This window comes from Desmodus rotundus, chromosome 4 (genome assembly GCF_022682495.2).
Source record: "Desmodus rotundus isolate HL8 chromosome 4, HLdesRot8A.1, whole genome shotgun sequence".
Classification (NCBI taxonomy): domain Eukaryota; kingdom Metazoa; phylum Chordata; class Mammalia; order Chiroptera; family Phyllostomidae; genus Desmodus; species Desmodus rotundus.
The window spans coordinates 169213372-169228536 of NC_071390.1; the positions used below are offsets into that span (position 1 = coordinate 169213372).

The following is a 15165-nucleotide window of genomic DNA, read 5'->3' on the forward strand; positions in this document are numbered from 1 at the left end:
TAAGACATAAAAAGAAGCTTCTTAGGTGTGGTAAATATGAAGAATGAAAAATAGTAAACTTTTAATTTCAAATAAATTATTATGTAGGTAGCCTTAGTAAGTAGTATTCTTGCTGAATAAGTATAAAAAATTGATGCTATTTAATATATGAATAGAAAATATGTAAATTTTTATACCTGTATTTGCATATTGTTTTGATATGCACGACAGTAAGCAACATAGTAATTAAGAGTTCAGACTGCCTAGATTTGGATCTCAGTTCTATTTACTAACTGTTTTTATAAGCAATTTATTTATCCTTTTTTAAACTCCAAAAAACATATAACAAGATGCAAATTAACACTTAACACATTTTTCAGTGTGCAGTATAGTATCCACTGTAAGTATAGCAGATCCCCAGAACTTTTGCATCTTGCATGATTAAAACTCTTCCCCCATTGGCTAGCAATGACCCCCCCCCCCCCCCCCCCCCCCCCCCCCGGCTCCTGGCAGCCTCCCTTCTACTTCCTGTCTCTCTCTCACCTTCACTAATAGACACCTCCTTACATTGGAATCAGGAAGTAGTTTTCCTTCCTTGACTGCCTCGCTTCACTTAGCATGCTGTCCTCAAAGTTCGTTCATATTGTGTGTGTGTCAGGACGGCCTTCTTTTTAAATAGCTGCATAAGATCCCATTTCGTGCGTATACCACATTTTCTTTATCCACTCGGCCTGCCAGTAGACATGGAGGTGGTTTCCACCTCTCAGCTCTGTGAATAATGCTACAAGGTACATAGGACTGTGGGTATCTCACTGAAGTCCTCATTTCAATACTTTTCTGCGTTTCAGTTTTCTCACCTGTAATTTGGGAATAATAGAGTGTGTGTCAGGTGGAATGATTATTTATATAAAAAAGACCCTATTTACAGGAAAATTATTTGAAATAATAGGAAAGTATAGCACAGAGTGAATATAAGTTTATTATTAAAAAATTTTCTGCTATTATGCAGAACTGCAATTAGGAGAAAATATAATTAATGAAAAGATACCATTTATATGGTATCAAAGAATAGCAAGTACTTAGAAATGATAAATGATGTCCAAGATTTACAGGTTAAATTTTAGTATGAAATAAGAAGACCTCCATGGAAAGATACACGAGGCCCAAAGATAGTAAGAGTTACCGACAGAACGGGGCAAGTTCTGCTAAGATGACTCGAATACCCTCCACTCCGCTTGGCAGGTGCCAAAGAATTCCATAGAACAGGGCAGGTTGGACAGCAGTACTGGTATGTGACCAGTCCCAGGTACAGGAAAATGCCTCGGATGCTTGACCAGGTCCAGACAATGGCCTGTTCCAGGAACCCGCTCGCTGTGGGACACGGGAGAGGGACCGGGTTGTGTGGGCAGGAAAGCACCCGTAGGACAGATCAGTCTCTGAGTGGGCGAGAGGAAGTAGTCTCCATTCTGGCCCCAGTCTAGCTCGTGGGTCCGGCAGCAATCACAGTCTTCTCTCTTCCACAAATGGTTTTAGGATTTATGTAAAAGTAAAGGACCAAAGATAGCCAGGACCCTTCTGAAAAAGAAGAGTGGGGAGGTAGTGCTGCTGGTCATCAGGGCTAATTAAGGTACTGCAATTGCAACTGTAACACTTGGGTTCGGGATCGTAAATTGGCCGATGCGGTGGAATAGACGGGCCAGAAGCAGATGCGTGTGGCACTTTGGTGTGAGACAGAGGTTGGGTGCAGAGAGCCCACTGTGAGCTAAACAGAGCCGGGAAAAGTCTGCTGGGAAGAAAATGAAAGTGGACCTACACCTCGTGCCCTAGTTAAAAATAAAGATGAAGAGGACAAAAAGAACTCAGTTCTGAGTGGATTAAAACTTACACGGCCAAAACAAAATGTTAAAATTGATATTCAGTGATATTACAGTCCTTGGGACAAGGAGGGTTTCTTTTTTATGTAATTCAATTAATGATGTATAGATATGAAATTCTTCCTTTATTGTTGTTCAGTTACAGTTGTCTCAATTTTACCATGTGGTATTAATTCATATTTAAGAAACCCTCCTCAACAAAATGAAAAGGAGGGGTTTCTTAAATATGACCCTAATAACACATTGACTAGAAAAGAGATAAAATTTGATTAAATTAAAAATAAGATCTTTTGTTAAGATTCTTTAACAAAAGTGAAAACACAAGAAGATGTTCTCCATATGTCGTACTGATAGCATTAGAATAAAAATATATTAAAAATATAATCAATGAGAAGGCCACTGAAAATGCAGTAGAAAAAAAAACATAAAAGTAAACAGACAGGGTCCGTATACACATAAAAAATGTTCATCGGTGGTCATGGAAATGCAAATGAAGACCACAGATAGTTACCATTCTCAGCCTCCCCTGTGGGCAAAACTCTAGCCTGGCAATGCCAAGCAGTGAGCAGGTGGACCCACAGGCTCTTTATGCTCGTTGTGTGTGGGAATGTCTGTGGATGACCGTGGGAGGCCGTACTTTCTCCAGGCAAGCATCCGCATACCCTGGGACCTAGCACTCCCACTCCTGGGCTCGGAGAGTAAGCTCGCCCTTACGGAACAGCGGTGTGCCTGCGAGTATGCATGTGCATATGAATATTCATCGCAGCACTATACACAGGAGCAAAGTCCTGGAAGCAACCCAAATGCCTATCACTGAGAGAGTGAATGAATAAACTGTGATATTATACAAGAGTCAAAACTAATGAATTACAACAATGCATAACTATGAATATGTCTTAGTGTCATAAATTACGTTTCCCGTTATCTTTTTTTATAACGATAAAAGTAACTAAAAGGAAACTGTACACTTTTAAGGTGGTGTGCAGTAAAACTGCCGAGAAAAGAAAGCAAGGGGACGATAAACATAGGGTAAAAGGTGATGCTTACCTTGGGTGGAGGGGACCACATGTGTCCGTGTGGGTTTTTGTCAGGGGCTTATCTTTTGTCTTTTGTCTTGGTAGATTCTCGATATGCTTTGTTAAAAATAGCTAAGTAAATAATGAGTTAAAGACAAGCCATCCTCAGCCCAATCATTAACCTGTCCCATGATCCTAAGGCAGGTGATTTATCCAATATTGCATATCTGAGATATAATTTAAGATACCAGTGTGTCTAGGAATTTTTGAGAAGGTTCAATGACGGGATAGTACCTGGCATACGGTAAGTGCTCAGTAGACATCAGCCCTTCCTCCTCTTGTTCTTAGTGATGAAACGACCTCTCAGCTACGCAGAACATTTCCCTGTCTTAGGCTGTTACTGTACATTGGAAAACAACCTCATTTAGAGCCTCCAACAAGTTAGGTGCTGGATCTCACTCCGGTCGACTTAGTACCTGTACCAAAAGAAGATGGAGCTTCTGTGTTCTGATTCTCCCCTCTTCACACGGCTGACGCCCACTTACAGGCCCCAGTCACTGTTGCTGTTCCAGAGATACTGTCTTTCACTTCCCCTCATTATCCTGTGGACTTATTAACATTCCATGGTGCCTACAAAACTTTGTAATTGACTGGTGTTTACCTACTTATTGTCTCTGGCCTCCAAGCTCTGCAGGGGCAGGAATTACATTGATTTGATTTAAGGATCAGCACAGGACCTGACTTAGTAGGTGTTTAGCAAATATTTGTTGGGCGAATGAACAAAAAGGCCTCCGTTGGCAAACAGTAGAAATCATTCAACCCTGGAGCCATTTTGAGCATAAACAATTAGGAGAGTACTTAGCACACCATGGTAGTAATAGCCTCAATTGTATCGGAAAATATTCATTGACTTCTTGAAGCAGGTACATGCATGTATTTCACGGAGGACTTGAATAGAAAAAAAACCATTGGAAAGATGGCTGCCTTGCATTGTCCTGAATGGTATTTTATACCATTTCTAGAAAGAAAAGCAGAATTGCAGGGAGTGTTCAGGGGCTGGGACCAAGGCCCATTTGTTAAAGATTGACATGAAGCGGGGAAGTGCACGTCTTCGCGTGTTTGCCTCTGTCCTGGCCTTCAGTTTTCTCGGAGCCCTCGCCTTCTATGGAAGGCAGAGCCTCATCTTGTTATTTCTGACTCAGACACGACTCGCTTTGTTTTCCTAATGTAGTTCATACCTAATGCGGTGGGGAGCCCGCTGAACAGGGGGGGGGGGTAGGGTGCAGAAAGGAGCAGCCTCGGGTTCCAGACACTAGTTGGTAGGTTCCAATTCTGGGTCTTCCAGAGCAGCCTCTCTGGCTAGTCATTTAACCTCGTCAGGGCTCAGTGTTTCGGGTCTAAAATAATGAGTTGGGCTAGTTAAGTGATCAGGAAAGTTCTTCCATCTCTAGAACTGAACCCTAATGTGCACATATTTTGCACACAGTTTTCTATGTGCCTGTAATCGGTATGGTCTCGTCTGTCTTGTCTCCATTGTAGAACTCCTCCCGTATTTTATGAACAGTGTGCCCAGGTCCTGGCATAGTTTTCACCCCACAACGATTGGGTTAGGTTATGAAAGGAGCCATCAGCGAGGTATCTCCCACTGCGGTTCATAAGTTGGTCCTAGGTGGTACCTTGGGTGCTTTCTAGAACTTTTAACTCTCTTTCACAAAAGGAGCCGAGTGAGCAATAATAGAGTTACAGGGCCTGTGGACTCCAGGTTGGAAGGGATCTGGGTTCCCAGTCATGATGTGCCACCAAAGAATTGCTTAGTCGTTAATTTTCCGGTCCCTGCTTTCCTTGGCTGTGAGGGGATTTGGCTGGATCTCATCTTAGTGACCTTGTGGCTCTACCACTCCGTGATTTAATCAACTAAATATAGTACCAGCTGACCGTCCGAGGTGTCCTCCCCTATCTGTTATCTCACAGACTGCTGCGATGGCACGTGAGGTGCACTGGGGAAAGTTTAATCAGGGAATAGTGTGCGCTTTCTACTTACCAATGACTGCAAATCTATTATCTTAACTTTCATATTAATCCTAGAACGCACTTGTTCCTCCTGTATTTTGTAAGTAAAGAAATAGCATCTAACAGACTGAACTCACTTGCCCCGAATCGCTGGGCCTGCTGGGTGGCAGAGGCATGATGTAAATGCCAGTCTCTGACTGGGAGCATCCCTCGCTCCCCATCACTGGGCTTTACTCCTTAGTGAGAACCAGCATGGATAATGAAAGGGGTATGAGCTTGGGAAACCAAAGATACTGAAGCCTTTCAGTTACACAATTGTTACCAATAGTGGGATTTTAGGGGTCTGATGTCATCAGTCACGAAAGCAAATCACCAAATATTCCATAAGAACCGGATGAAAGGAGGCTGATGTTCTGAGTTGTGGTCCTGCAGCCAACCCTGTGACCTCTGCCGGAGGATGACTTGTTTCAGCCTCAATCTCCTTGTCTGTAACTCAAGGTTATTAACACTAACTGAACGATGATGCTAGGAAGATAGAATGGAAGCACATACAAAACTATCTAATACACTTTGGGGCATATGTCAGGCATTCCGTAGGGGCAGCTGTTAGTATTTTAATTTTGGATGCATTCATATGTGATTATATGAGCATTAGAAATCATCTTTTGCACACTTGCTATGCATGCTGCACTATCTTATGTTTTTTGATGGTTAAAAATACAATTGTTATAATTTATGGCCTCCAGTAGAGGAGAGTTTATGGTTACATACCTATATGTAAAATACAGTCCTTTAGAATAATTAATTTATATCCATTTTTCATCTTTGGAAATTTATGTCCCGAGGTAGGTGACTTAAGTAATAATCTGTTGCATTTAATGAATTATTTACGTGCCCTATGAATTAGATTACCTATTGCCAAACCATTTATAAACTTTTCACATGTATTTTTGACTTACTTGGCAGAGATTGTGATAAGGAAGTTGTATTTGAAGTGTAGCCCAAGTATCTGATTGCAAATACAATAGGAGGTATCTCATTCCAAAAGATAGGAATACCTTCTGTACAAGGTCTAGCTTCCTCCTTTACGCTAGTTCTTGTGGGATATTTGGTGATTTGCTTACGTGACTGATGACATCAGACCCCTAAAATTCCACTATTGGTAACAATTGTTTAACTGAAAGGCTTCAGTATCTTTTAAGTATGAACAATTCTCTGGAAACTTTGAAATGTCTTAGAAAACACTTCAAAATCTAAAGGTTGAGTTTTCCCTCTTAGGTCTAAAACACGAAAATTCTCCTGTATTTGTGAGCCTGTTTCTATTTTTTGTTTTGTTTTGTTTTGTTTTTTAGATTTCACATGTACGTGAAATCATACAGCATTTGTCTTTCTCTGTGCGACGGATTTTACTTACCTATAGCTCTGTCCATGTTGTGGCAAATGGCAAGATTTCGCTCTTTTCTATGGCTGAGTAATATTCTACGTATTGCATTGTGTACGTTACAATTGCTAGAATGCAGTAATACTCACACACACACACACACACACACACACACACACACACACACACACACACACCTTTCTCCGTTTACTGGTTGTGGACACTTGGGTTGCTTCCACATCTTGGCGGTTTTAAATAATGCTGCAGTGGACACAGGGGTGTCCCAATCTCTTCAAATTAGTGTTGTTTTTCCTTTGAATAAATGCCCAGAAGTGGAATTGTTGGCTCATGTGGTAGTTTCCCACAGTGGCTGGAGCAGTCTGCATTCCCACCCACGGTGTATGAAGGCTGTCTTTCTCTGCGTCCTCTGTAGCACTGGCTTTTTGTTTGTTTGTTTGTTTTGTCTTTTTGAGAATAGCCGTTTCCACAGGTGTGAAACGCTATCTCACTGTGCTTTTGATTTGCATTTTCCTGATGATTGGTGGTGTTCAGCATCTTTTCGTGTTGCATATTTTCTCTGCATATTTTCATTGGAGAAATGTCGGTTCAAGTCCTCGGTCCATTTTTTATAGTTGTGTACATACATATATATATTTAAGTTTTGTAAGTGCTTTGTATAGTTTGGAAATTAACCCCAGATTGGAGGCAGGATTTGCAGATGCTTTCGCCCTTCCCGTGGGCTGCCTATCGTGTTGCTGGTTTCCTTCCCGGGCAAAGGCTTTTGAGTTTGGTGTACTCTCTTTTGTGCTCTTGTCTGAGGAGACTGGTTGCTAAGACCGATGTCAAATTGCCTGCAGCCTGTGTTTTCTCTTAGGAAGTTTATGGTTTCAGGTCTTACATTCAGATCTTCAATCCAGTTTGAAGTTTTGTATGTGGTTTAAGATAATGATCTAGTTTCATTCTTTTGCATGTAACTGTTCAGTTTTCCTAACACCAGTTGTAGAAGAAAGGGTCTTGTCCCCATAGTATATTTTTGCCTTTTTTGTCATAGATGACTTGACCATATATACATGGATTTCTTCCTGGTTCTCTGTTCAGTTCCATTGATCTATGGAACATTGGTTTTCATCCTAGTTACCATATTATTTTGATTACTATAGCCATATAGGATAGTTTGAAATCAAGGAGCATGATAGCCTCCAGTTTTGCTCCTCTTTCTCAAGATTGCTTTGGCTATTTGGGATCTTTTACGGTTCCTTACAAGCTTTTGGAATTTTTAGGAAACAAACTGGTAGTTATCAGAGAGAAGAGGGGTTTAGGGGCAGTCAAAATAGGGGAAGGGGATGAAGAAGTACAAACTTCTGGTTATAAAAATAAGTAAATCATGGGGATGTCACATACAACATAAGGAGTAAAGTCAGTACGGTATTAACTTCGATGGTAGACGGTGGTAGCTAGACTTACTGTGGGGATCGTTTTATAACGTACATAAACATTGAATCACTGTGATGTACACCTGCAACTAATGGGATATTGGATGACAATCACACATCAATAAAAGAACTTTCTATCTTGCACTTCCTGGGGTGAACATGTTTTTAACTTCTATTTTTAAACCTGTTTACTTTACAGTCCTGTCTCATTCTTTTGACCTGTGCATCAAAGAAAAAAACACCTGCCGTAGTGGAGCCTGACGTTTCCCGTCCGTGTCAGCACTTTGTCCTGACTGGTTTTGTTCCTGTGAGCCAAATTCACGCACGCTATTTTTACGTGCAGCCTTTGGGGCGACTCCAGATAACTCGATGTGTTATTTTTGCCTTTTGTTCCACTTCTGTCTGTAAATTTTGCTTTTAGAGTGTAGCCAGGGAAACGCACGGGAACCAACCGGCCGCTTTTCTCCCTGAGAAGAATGTGACTCTGACTTTTCTCCTTCAGCCCCGCCGGATCCACCTGCTCAGCACTTTGCGAGGACAGTGACGACCCTCGTTTTTGTCCGGCAGAATAATACTTGTGCCTTCGTGTCGCCAAGTTTTACCTGCAGATTGGTTCTAATTAAATGAACTTTGAGCTGTGACTAAATGCTCCTATTATTAACCGAGGTTGGATAATGTCCGTCAAGTTGATTTTCTTGAGATTGGAGAGCCATCCTTTTAGAATGAAAATTTTTTTCTTGGAGATTTTTATTAATAGGATTTTACCTATAATAATTACATAAGAAATGGTCAAAGAAATAGTAAGTAATTAGTCAGATAAGAAAGTTGAATTATGTCCTTAGTGCTTCAATGACACATACGTTTATTTTTTTTAAAAAATAAATTTTAAAGCTCTCTTAGCCTCACATATACCTTCATCTAGCATGGTCTCCTTAACTAGGCTTGTTTCAAACACAAGTCAACCCTCTCAAAGAAACTCAATTAGTGTAATCATTTACATGTATTACAGTTATTCACTATTTATTGAACACTTACTATGTTCCAGATGTTGCCCATTCAGTCCCTACAAAACCCCTGGAGATGGTTTTCATAATACCCCCAATGTTCACACTCCTAATAAATTATAATAAAAATCTATATCTTTTTTACCAGTTGCTTTTCATGTACCAGGCAGTGTGCCGAATGCTTTATGTAGCATTGAATTGAACCTCAGGACCTTCGTGTTATTCCCAGTTTACCAGTGAGGAGAACAGTGCTTGAGATGTTAGGTGATGTGCTGAGGTGTAATAGAGGTAAGGGGTGGAACAGGCAAAACTTTTTGACTCCAGATCTCTCCCTCCAAACCACTGATGTGTTATGTTGCTCTCTTACCGCTATGGTGTATAAAAGCTCTGAATTAGAACTTAGGTCTCTTACTCTAAAGCTTATTTTGTGTGCTGTGACTTTGTTTTGCCCTGCAGTTACCCTACCCTCTATATTACTCCTTAAAATGCGCTTTAGCACTGAACTCTAATTTATAATGTTGCACGTCTGAGAAATGTACCTTTGGTTCATTGATGTCCGGTAGCCAGTTCCGTGGTGTATAAGGTATACCATCTTGCTGTCAGCTGTAGTCTATGGGCCTTCCAAATGCAGCTGTCGGTTTGCTTTTAGAAGACACAGTCTTCTCTTATACATCGGTTACAGTGCTTTCTTTTTTTCATTAGCAGGCAAAGGAGTTGATGGTTAGAATACACCTTCATACTGTTTTTGAATCCACTATTTGAAAGTTACTCATCAATCTTTGTGATAACCCTTACTAGCAGCTACTATACTTTATGATGGGAAAGGAGAATTTTTCTTGTCTTTTTAGTTAATGGTTTTTTTCAATCTTCTTTCTAGGTTGGGATACTTCTTCATTATTCCACCCTTGCCACAGTGCTATGGGTGGGGGTGACAGCCCGAAATATCTATAAACAAGTCACGAAGAAAGCGAAAAGATGCCAGGATCCCGACGAACTGCCACCTCCGCCCAGACCCATGCTCAGGTACCTAGTATCTCTGGGTAGTGCGTTACGTTACCTGTCACATTCACTGAAGCGTCATCGTAACAGAACTCCTGGCTCCTGAGGGAGTTTTGGAAAGTAAAAGAGTGGACTTGGAAGCTGGGCTTCCTGGTGTTGAATACTGGCAATGTCTCTTCCAGCCGGGTCCTTCTCGAAATTCTGACCCTCTGTGTGCCTTTCTCTCTCATCTGTAAAGTGGGAATGATTCTACCCGACAGAGCTGTTGGGAGAAGAAAGGAGTTAACCTGCAGAGCAGTTGAGAAGGTGCTGAGTGTGCACTAGGCCCTGTGCAAATGCCAGCTGCTTTTATTTCCCTGGGGTCAGGTCATAGATTTAAATCTGCTCCAGCGTGCATCGGTTTTATTATTCTCTGCAAAAGACAAAGCAGCGTTGGAGTTAGGCCCTTTTCCCCATTATCATTAAGAAATTGTCCGGGGGGGTTATCGTGCTTGATGAGTAAAAATTGATCAATGTCTCTTAGTTTAGTGAATGCCAAATATGTACTTGACTTAAAGAAACCCTCCCTTCCTTGAGGAGTTTAGTCTTTGTGAAGAACTGACTGTTGACGGTTTAAGAACCGTAGTGATATGTTTTTTGAAAGTGCAAATGAAGCAGCCGTGAATGGGAGGCGGGGCCTGTTACTCATTGTTTGGCCTCTGGCAAACAATGGTGCTGAGCGCCAAGAGTAGACATGGCATTTTAGACACAGGATTGTGTGGTGAGCTGAGGAACTTGGAGAAATGCACTTTGGCTGCAACCAAGGTGAAGGACACACAGTAACGCATTCAGGGTGAACGCAGAGTTTCAGGCCCGTGAGTGCTGTGCTAAAATGGGGGCGGCCATTGAAGACTTTTAAGTAGGGGATTATAGCCCGGCTAGGTGGCTTTTTAGAAGGACAGCCATGCATTCGTCTGGACTACAAACTGGAATGCCTGAGAATAAAGAATTCCACTGAGGATATCTGGGGGTTCCATGAGTGCCGAAACCAGAATTGTGACATAGGGAATAGAGGGGACACATATTTGGGAGACTCAGGGCAGCTTCTTCATCGTTGATGGCCAATTGGATTTAAGAGGTGAGCGAGGGAGAGAAACATAAAGATGCCTGCAGACTGTCCACTCCAGGGAGCTAGGGTGCCTCAGCCAAAGGCGCTTCCATCCATTGAGAAAATCCTGTAAGAAAAGTAAATGGTGTGGGGGGAGGGTTGGGTAAGCACAGGTGAGGTAGGCTCAGCGCTACCGTCTTGGGGAAAGTTGACATTTTTGGAAGCCTGGTGCTCAGCAGAGAAGACGAGCTGGACATACTGTAGATGGGATAGGAGTCGTTTCTGTGTGTGCTCCTGTGAACGAGATCCCTGGGGAGAGGTGGTTAAGAGAAGAATGATTCCTGGGCTGTGTGTATGTTTAGTAGACGGGCCATGGAAAATAAAAGGGAGACTCATGAATCATAGGAGTGTACACTTGAAACCTATAGAATCTTATTGCATAGTGTCACCCCGATAAATTTAATTTAAAGTAAGATGAAATAAAATTTAAAAACTAATAAAAATACTCTGATGATAAAAAGTAACACTCGCAGGAGAACATTCAAGATTCGAGTGGAATGACAAGGGGCAGCAGCGGTGCCCAGCTGGACTCAGGTCGTAGTGAGAGGCTCGGCATCTCTGTCGCTTGCACGGTCAGAACTGGGAGATGGTCTTTGGCTAAGGGACTTGGGAATCCTGTCCTTAAGCAGCTGTTCCTGTCTGTTGAGTTCTCAGAAAAAAACGCAAATGGTGAAGTAAAATGCAGCTTGGACCCTGAGCCCTATGCAGGCCCTCACTGAGACCCACAAGTACCCCTTTTAGCTTTAGACAGTGCAAGCTACTCCCTCTAGGATGTCCTTCATCCCATGACCTTGAGCTTTAGGAAGTCCCAGCAACCTGGCCCCTGGAGGGTGGCCAGAGGGAGCCTGCGTCTCCCCTATCCCCAGAGAGGGAAATTTCAGTAGCACTGCAAGGAAATAGCCTCATAATAAGGTTATGAAGGTGAAGCAGATGATGGTATTAATATTCCCAGGAGTTTGTCATGGAAGGGAGAGAGAAAGAAGGTGGTAGGTCAAGGCAAGTTTCAGAAGAGAGGAGAAAACTCGGACAGACTCTAGGCTGAAAGTTAAGAGTCAATGGAGAAGGTTTTTAAGCTGCAAAACGAGGGTTAATTGATAACAGGAAGTTATGGTGGTGGGAGGGTCAAGAGTAGCAGAAAGGGATGCAGAACTTGAGGTTAATTTGGGAAACGATGCCTTCTTCTCTGGAAGAAGCCCCATGGGAAACAGTTTAGCAGGAAGGGTCACGGATGTTAACCTCCCTCGATGTGTGAAATAGAATACAGGGTTATGGTTTTATAGTATAATAAAGTCTTTTTTTCAGCAACACTAATTAATACCATATTTAAGAATTTTAGTACCTGTGAGCATGACTAGAAACAATCTGTGGAAAAATGTATTATGAATACTGCCTTTATCCAGCCAATTAAGGATTTGGGCTGTGCCCCAAGTAGCAAATGCAGAATTAAGATTCTAGCCATACCCGGCAGACCCAGCCAGGGTGCAAAATTGCCTGTTTCTCTTTTCAGAGAGCTCCAAGAAGCTCCAGCCAGAAAAAGAAGCTTTTGTACCTAGGACCAGCCACCACTCTGTCTCCCTCCATGCTTAGTGCCTCCTCGTTTGTCTTACTCTCTCAGCAAGTCCATGGAAAAGGGGTTGGGGAGGGCGCAGCACTGTGGGAGGCTGCTGGGATCCAGGTATCTCAGGGGACCGGGAATAAATGCATGCTTAGCTGGACATCAATAATAACTACTGTGGCGTTATGTATCCTGTCTGGATTTCATGGCACAGTGGGATCTGAAAGTCCATTTTGTAATGGAGTAACTTTCTAGTTCACCAGCTGAATCAAAAAAAAAAAAAAAGTAAAAGCAAACAAACAAAAAACCAAGTTCCCCCTAAGAGAAAAAGTATCAGCTAAAACCCTACCTGCAGGAGCTGAGTGTTGCTTCGCTTGTCCACAGGGTGGCAGAAGATGACCAGCTTTCCTCAAGTGGAAACTTGGTAGACCTTGTGCTTTGAAAAAGCAAAATCGAAACAAACATTTAATAAAAATTTAAAAAAGAGTACTGCTAAAACAGCAGCCTCTGAAAGTTACCCTTCCAGTTACTACTGGAGTCGGAATAATAATATTTAAGGAATAATCTTTTGCGGCAAGGAGATGCATGCGCGGTAACTAAGTGGATGATGAGTTGTTCTTCTTTAATTTCTCCTGCTAGGTTTTACCTGATTGGAGGCGGTATACCCATCATTGTTTGTGGCATAACAGCGGCAGCAAACATCAAGAATTACGGCAGCCGGCCAAGTGCGCCCTAGTGAGTAGTTCACATTCTCTGTGTACCTGACCCAGTTTGCTTCCCTTGTAACCATTTCCCAGGCAGTAAAGCATACCGCAGCTTCATAAACAGCCTGTTGACCCACGTGGCATCTGAGCTGGTTCACCGTTTTCTCTCCTATAGTTGCTGGATGGCGTGGGAACCCTCCTTGGGAGCCTTCTACGGGCCTGCCAGCTTCATCACTTTCGTAAACTGTATGTACTTCCTGAGCATATTTATTCAGCTGAAAAGACACCCCGAGCGCAAGTATGAGCTGAAGGAACCCACGGAGGAGCAACAGAGGTTGGCAGCCACCGAAAATGGCGAAGTCAATCAGCAGGATTCAATGTCTTTGTCTCTGATTTCCACGGCGGCATTGGAAAACGAGCACACTTTTCATGCTCAGCTTTTGGGGGCCAGCCTCACTTTGCTCTTGTATGTCACTGTGTGGATGTTTGGGGCCTTGGCTGTGTCCTTGTATTACCCTCTGGACTTGGTTTTCAGCTTCTTTTTCGGAGCCGCGTGTCTGAGCCTCAGCGCGTTCATCGTGGTTCACCACTGTGTCAATCGGGAGGACGTCAGACTTGCGTGGATCATGACGTGCTGCCCCGGCCGGAGCTCCTACTCGGTGCAGGTCAACGTGCGGCCTCCCAACTCCACTGGGACAAACGGCGAGGCTCCGAAGTGCACCAACAGCAGCACGGAGTCTTCCTGCACCAACAAGAGTGCCTCAAGCTTCAAAAATTCCTCCCAGGGCTGCAAATTAACCAACTTGCAGGCTGCGGCAGCTCAGTGCCACACCAATTCTCTGCCTTTGAACGCCACACCTCAGCTCGATAATAGCCTGACGGAACACTCGATGGACAACGATATTAAGATGCACGTGGCGCCGTTAGAAGTCCAGTTTCGAACAAATGTGCACCCAAGCCGCCATCATAAAAACAGAAGTAAAGGACACCGGGCGAGCCGGCTGACAGTCCTCAGAGAATATGCCTACGACGTCCCCACGAGCGTGGAAGGCAGCGTGCAGAACGGCTTGCCGAAAAGTCGGCCGGGCAATAGCGAAGGCCACTCGAGGAGTCGGAGAGCTTACTTGGCCTATAGAGAGAGACAGTACAACCCGCCCCAACAAGATAGCAGCGATGCTTGTAGCACGCTCCCCAAAAGCAGCAGAAATGTGGAAAAGCCAGTTGCAACCAGTAGCAAAAAAGATGCTTTAAGGAAGCCAACTGCAGTTGAACTTGAAAGTCAGCAGAAGTCTTATGGCCTCAATTTGGCCATTCAGAATGGACCAATCAAGAGCAACGGGCAGGATGGGGCCTTGCAGGGTACAGCAGGGGCCGGCACCTGTGACGTGAGGACTGGGTTATGGAAACACGAAACGACTGTGTAGCAGGGTGGGCTGCCTGGAGGGGGAGCCGTGCAGGCTCCGCCCATCACATTCCTTTGAGCTAGCTATGGACGTGTCAGAACAAACTGTTTACAGCCCCCTTAGGGATTCAAGAGAATTTTGAATAAACTTCAGAGTTGTGGATTTTTCTTATGTTCTATCCCCCCGTTGTTGCTGTTTTTATGAATTAAAAAAGAAAGAAAGAAAACCTCTGAAGCATTGTTTTAGTTGTCAAAGCGCCAGCAGGACATTTTGGGAATCGGAAACGTAATGTTCTGAAATCTGTAATAGCGACTTAACATTTCAGACTTGTATTTAATACAATAAATAGGTGTTTGTCATTGTGTCAATCTTATATTTTTATGTTTTACAGTGGAAGCATCTAGTTTTTTTTAAATGGTGTTACATTGGGATAGTTTAATGAGATGTATGCATAAGTCCGTTACCAGATTTTTACATGATTAGCTCCCCTGATTATGACATATAAATCAAAATGTTCTTGGATTGATGTATTTTATAAATACAACTTTAAATGCTTCAAAATTTTTAATAAGATCTCACAGAATGCTTTTTGAAAATGTAAATGCCCGAAAAGCTCTTTCTAAATTTCATTACTTTTGCCATATCAATTACATCCTATTA

The 15165-nt window shown here is 42.8% G+C and overlaps 1 protein-coding gene across 1 annotated transcript in view; it reads left to right on the forward strand.

Moving 5' to 3' along the window:
* ADGRA3 (adhesion G protein-coupled receptor A3) overlaps window positions 1–14873 on the forward strand; it is a 103294-nt gene extending 88421 nt beyond the window's left edge. Inside the window, exons 17-19 of the mRNA XM_045182827.2 lie at window positions 9575–9720; window positions 13038–13133; window positions 13278–14873. Of these exons, the coding sequence (XP_045038762.2) occupies window positions 9575–9720; window positions 13038–13133; window positions 13278–14526 (1491 nt within the window). The 3' untranslated portion in view covers window positions 14527–14873. The remainder of the gene's footprint in view (window positions 1–9574; window positions 9721–13037; window positions 13134–13277) is intronic.
* Window positions 14874–15165: the final 292 nt, after the last annotated feature.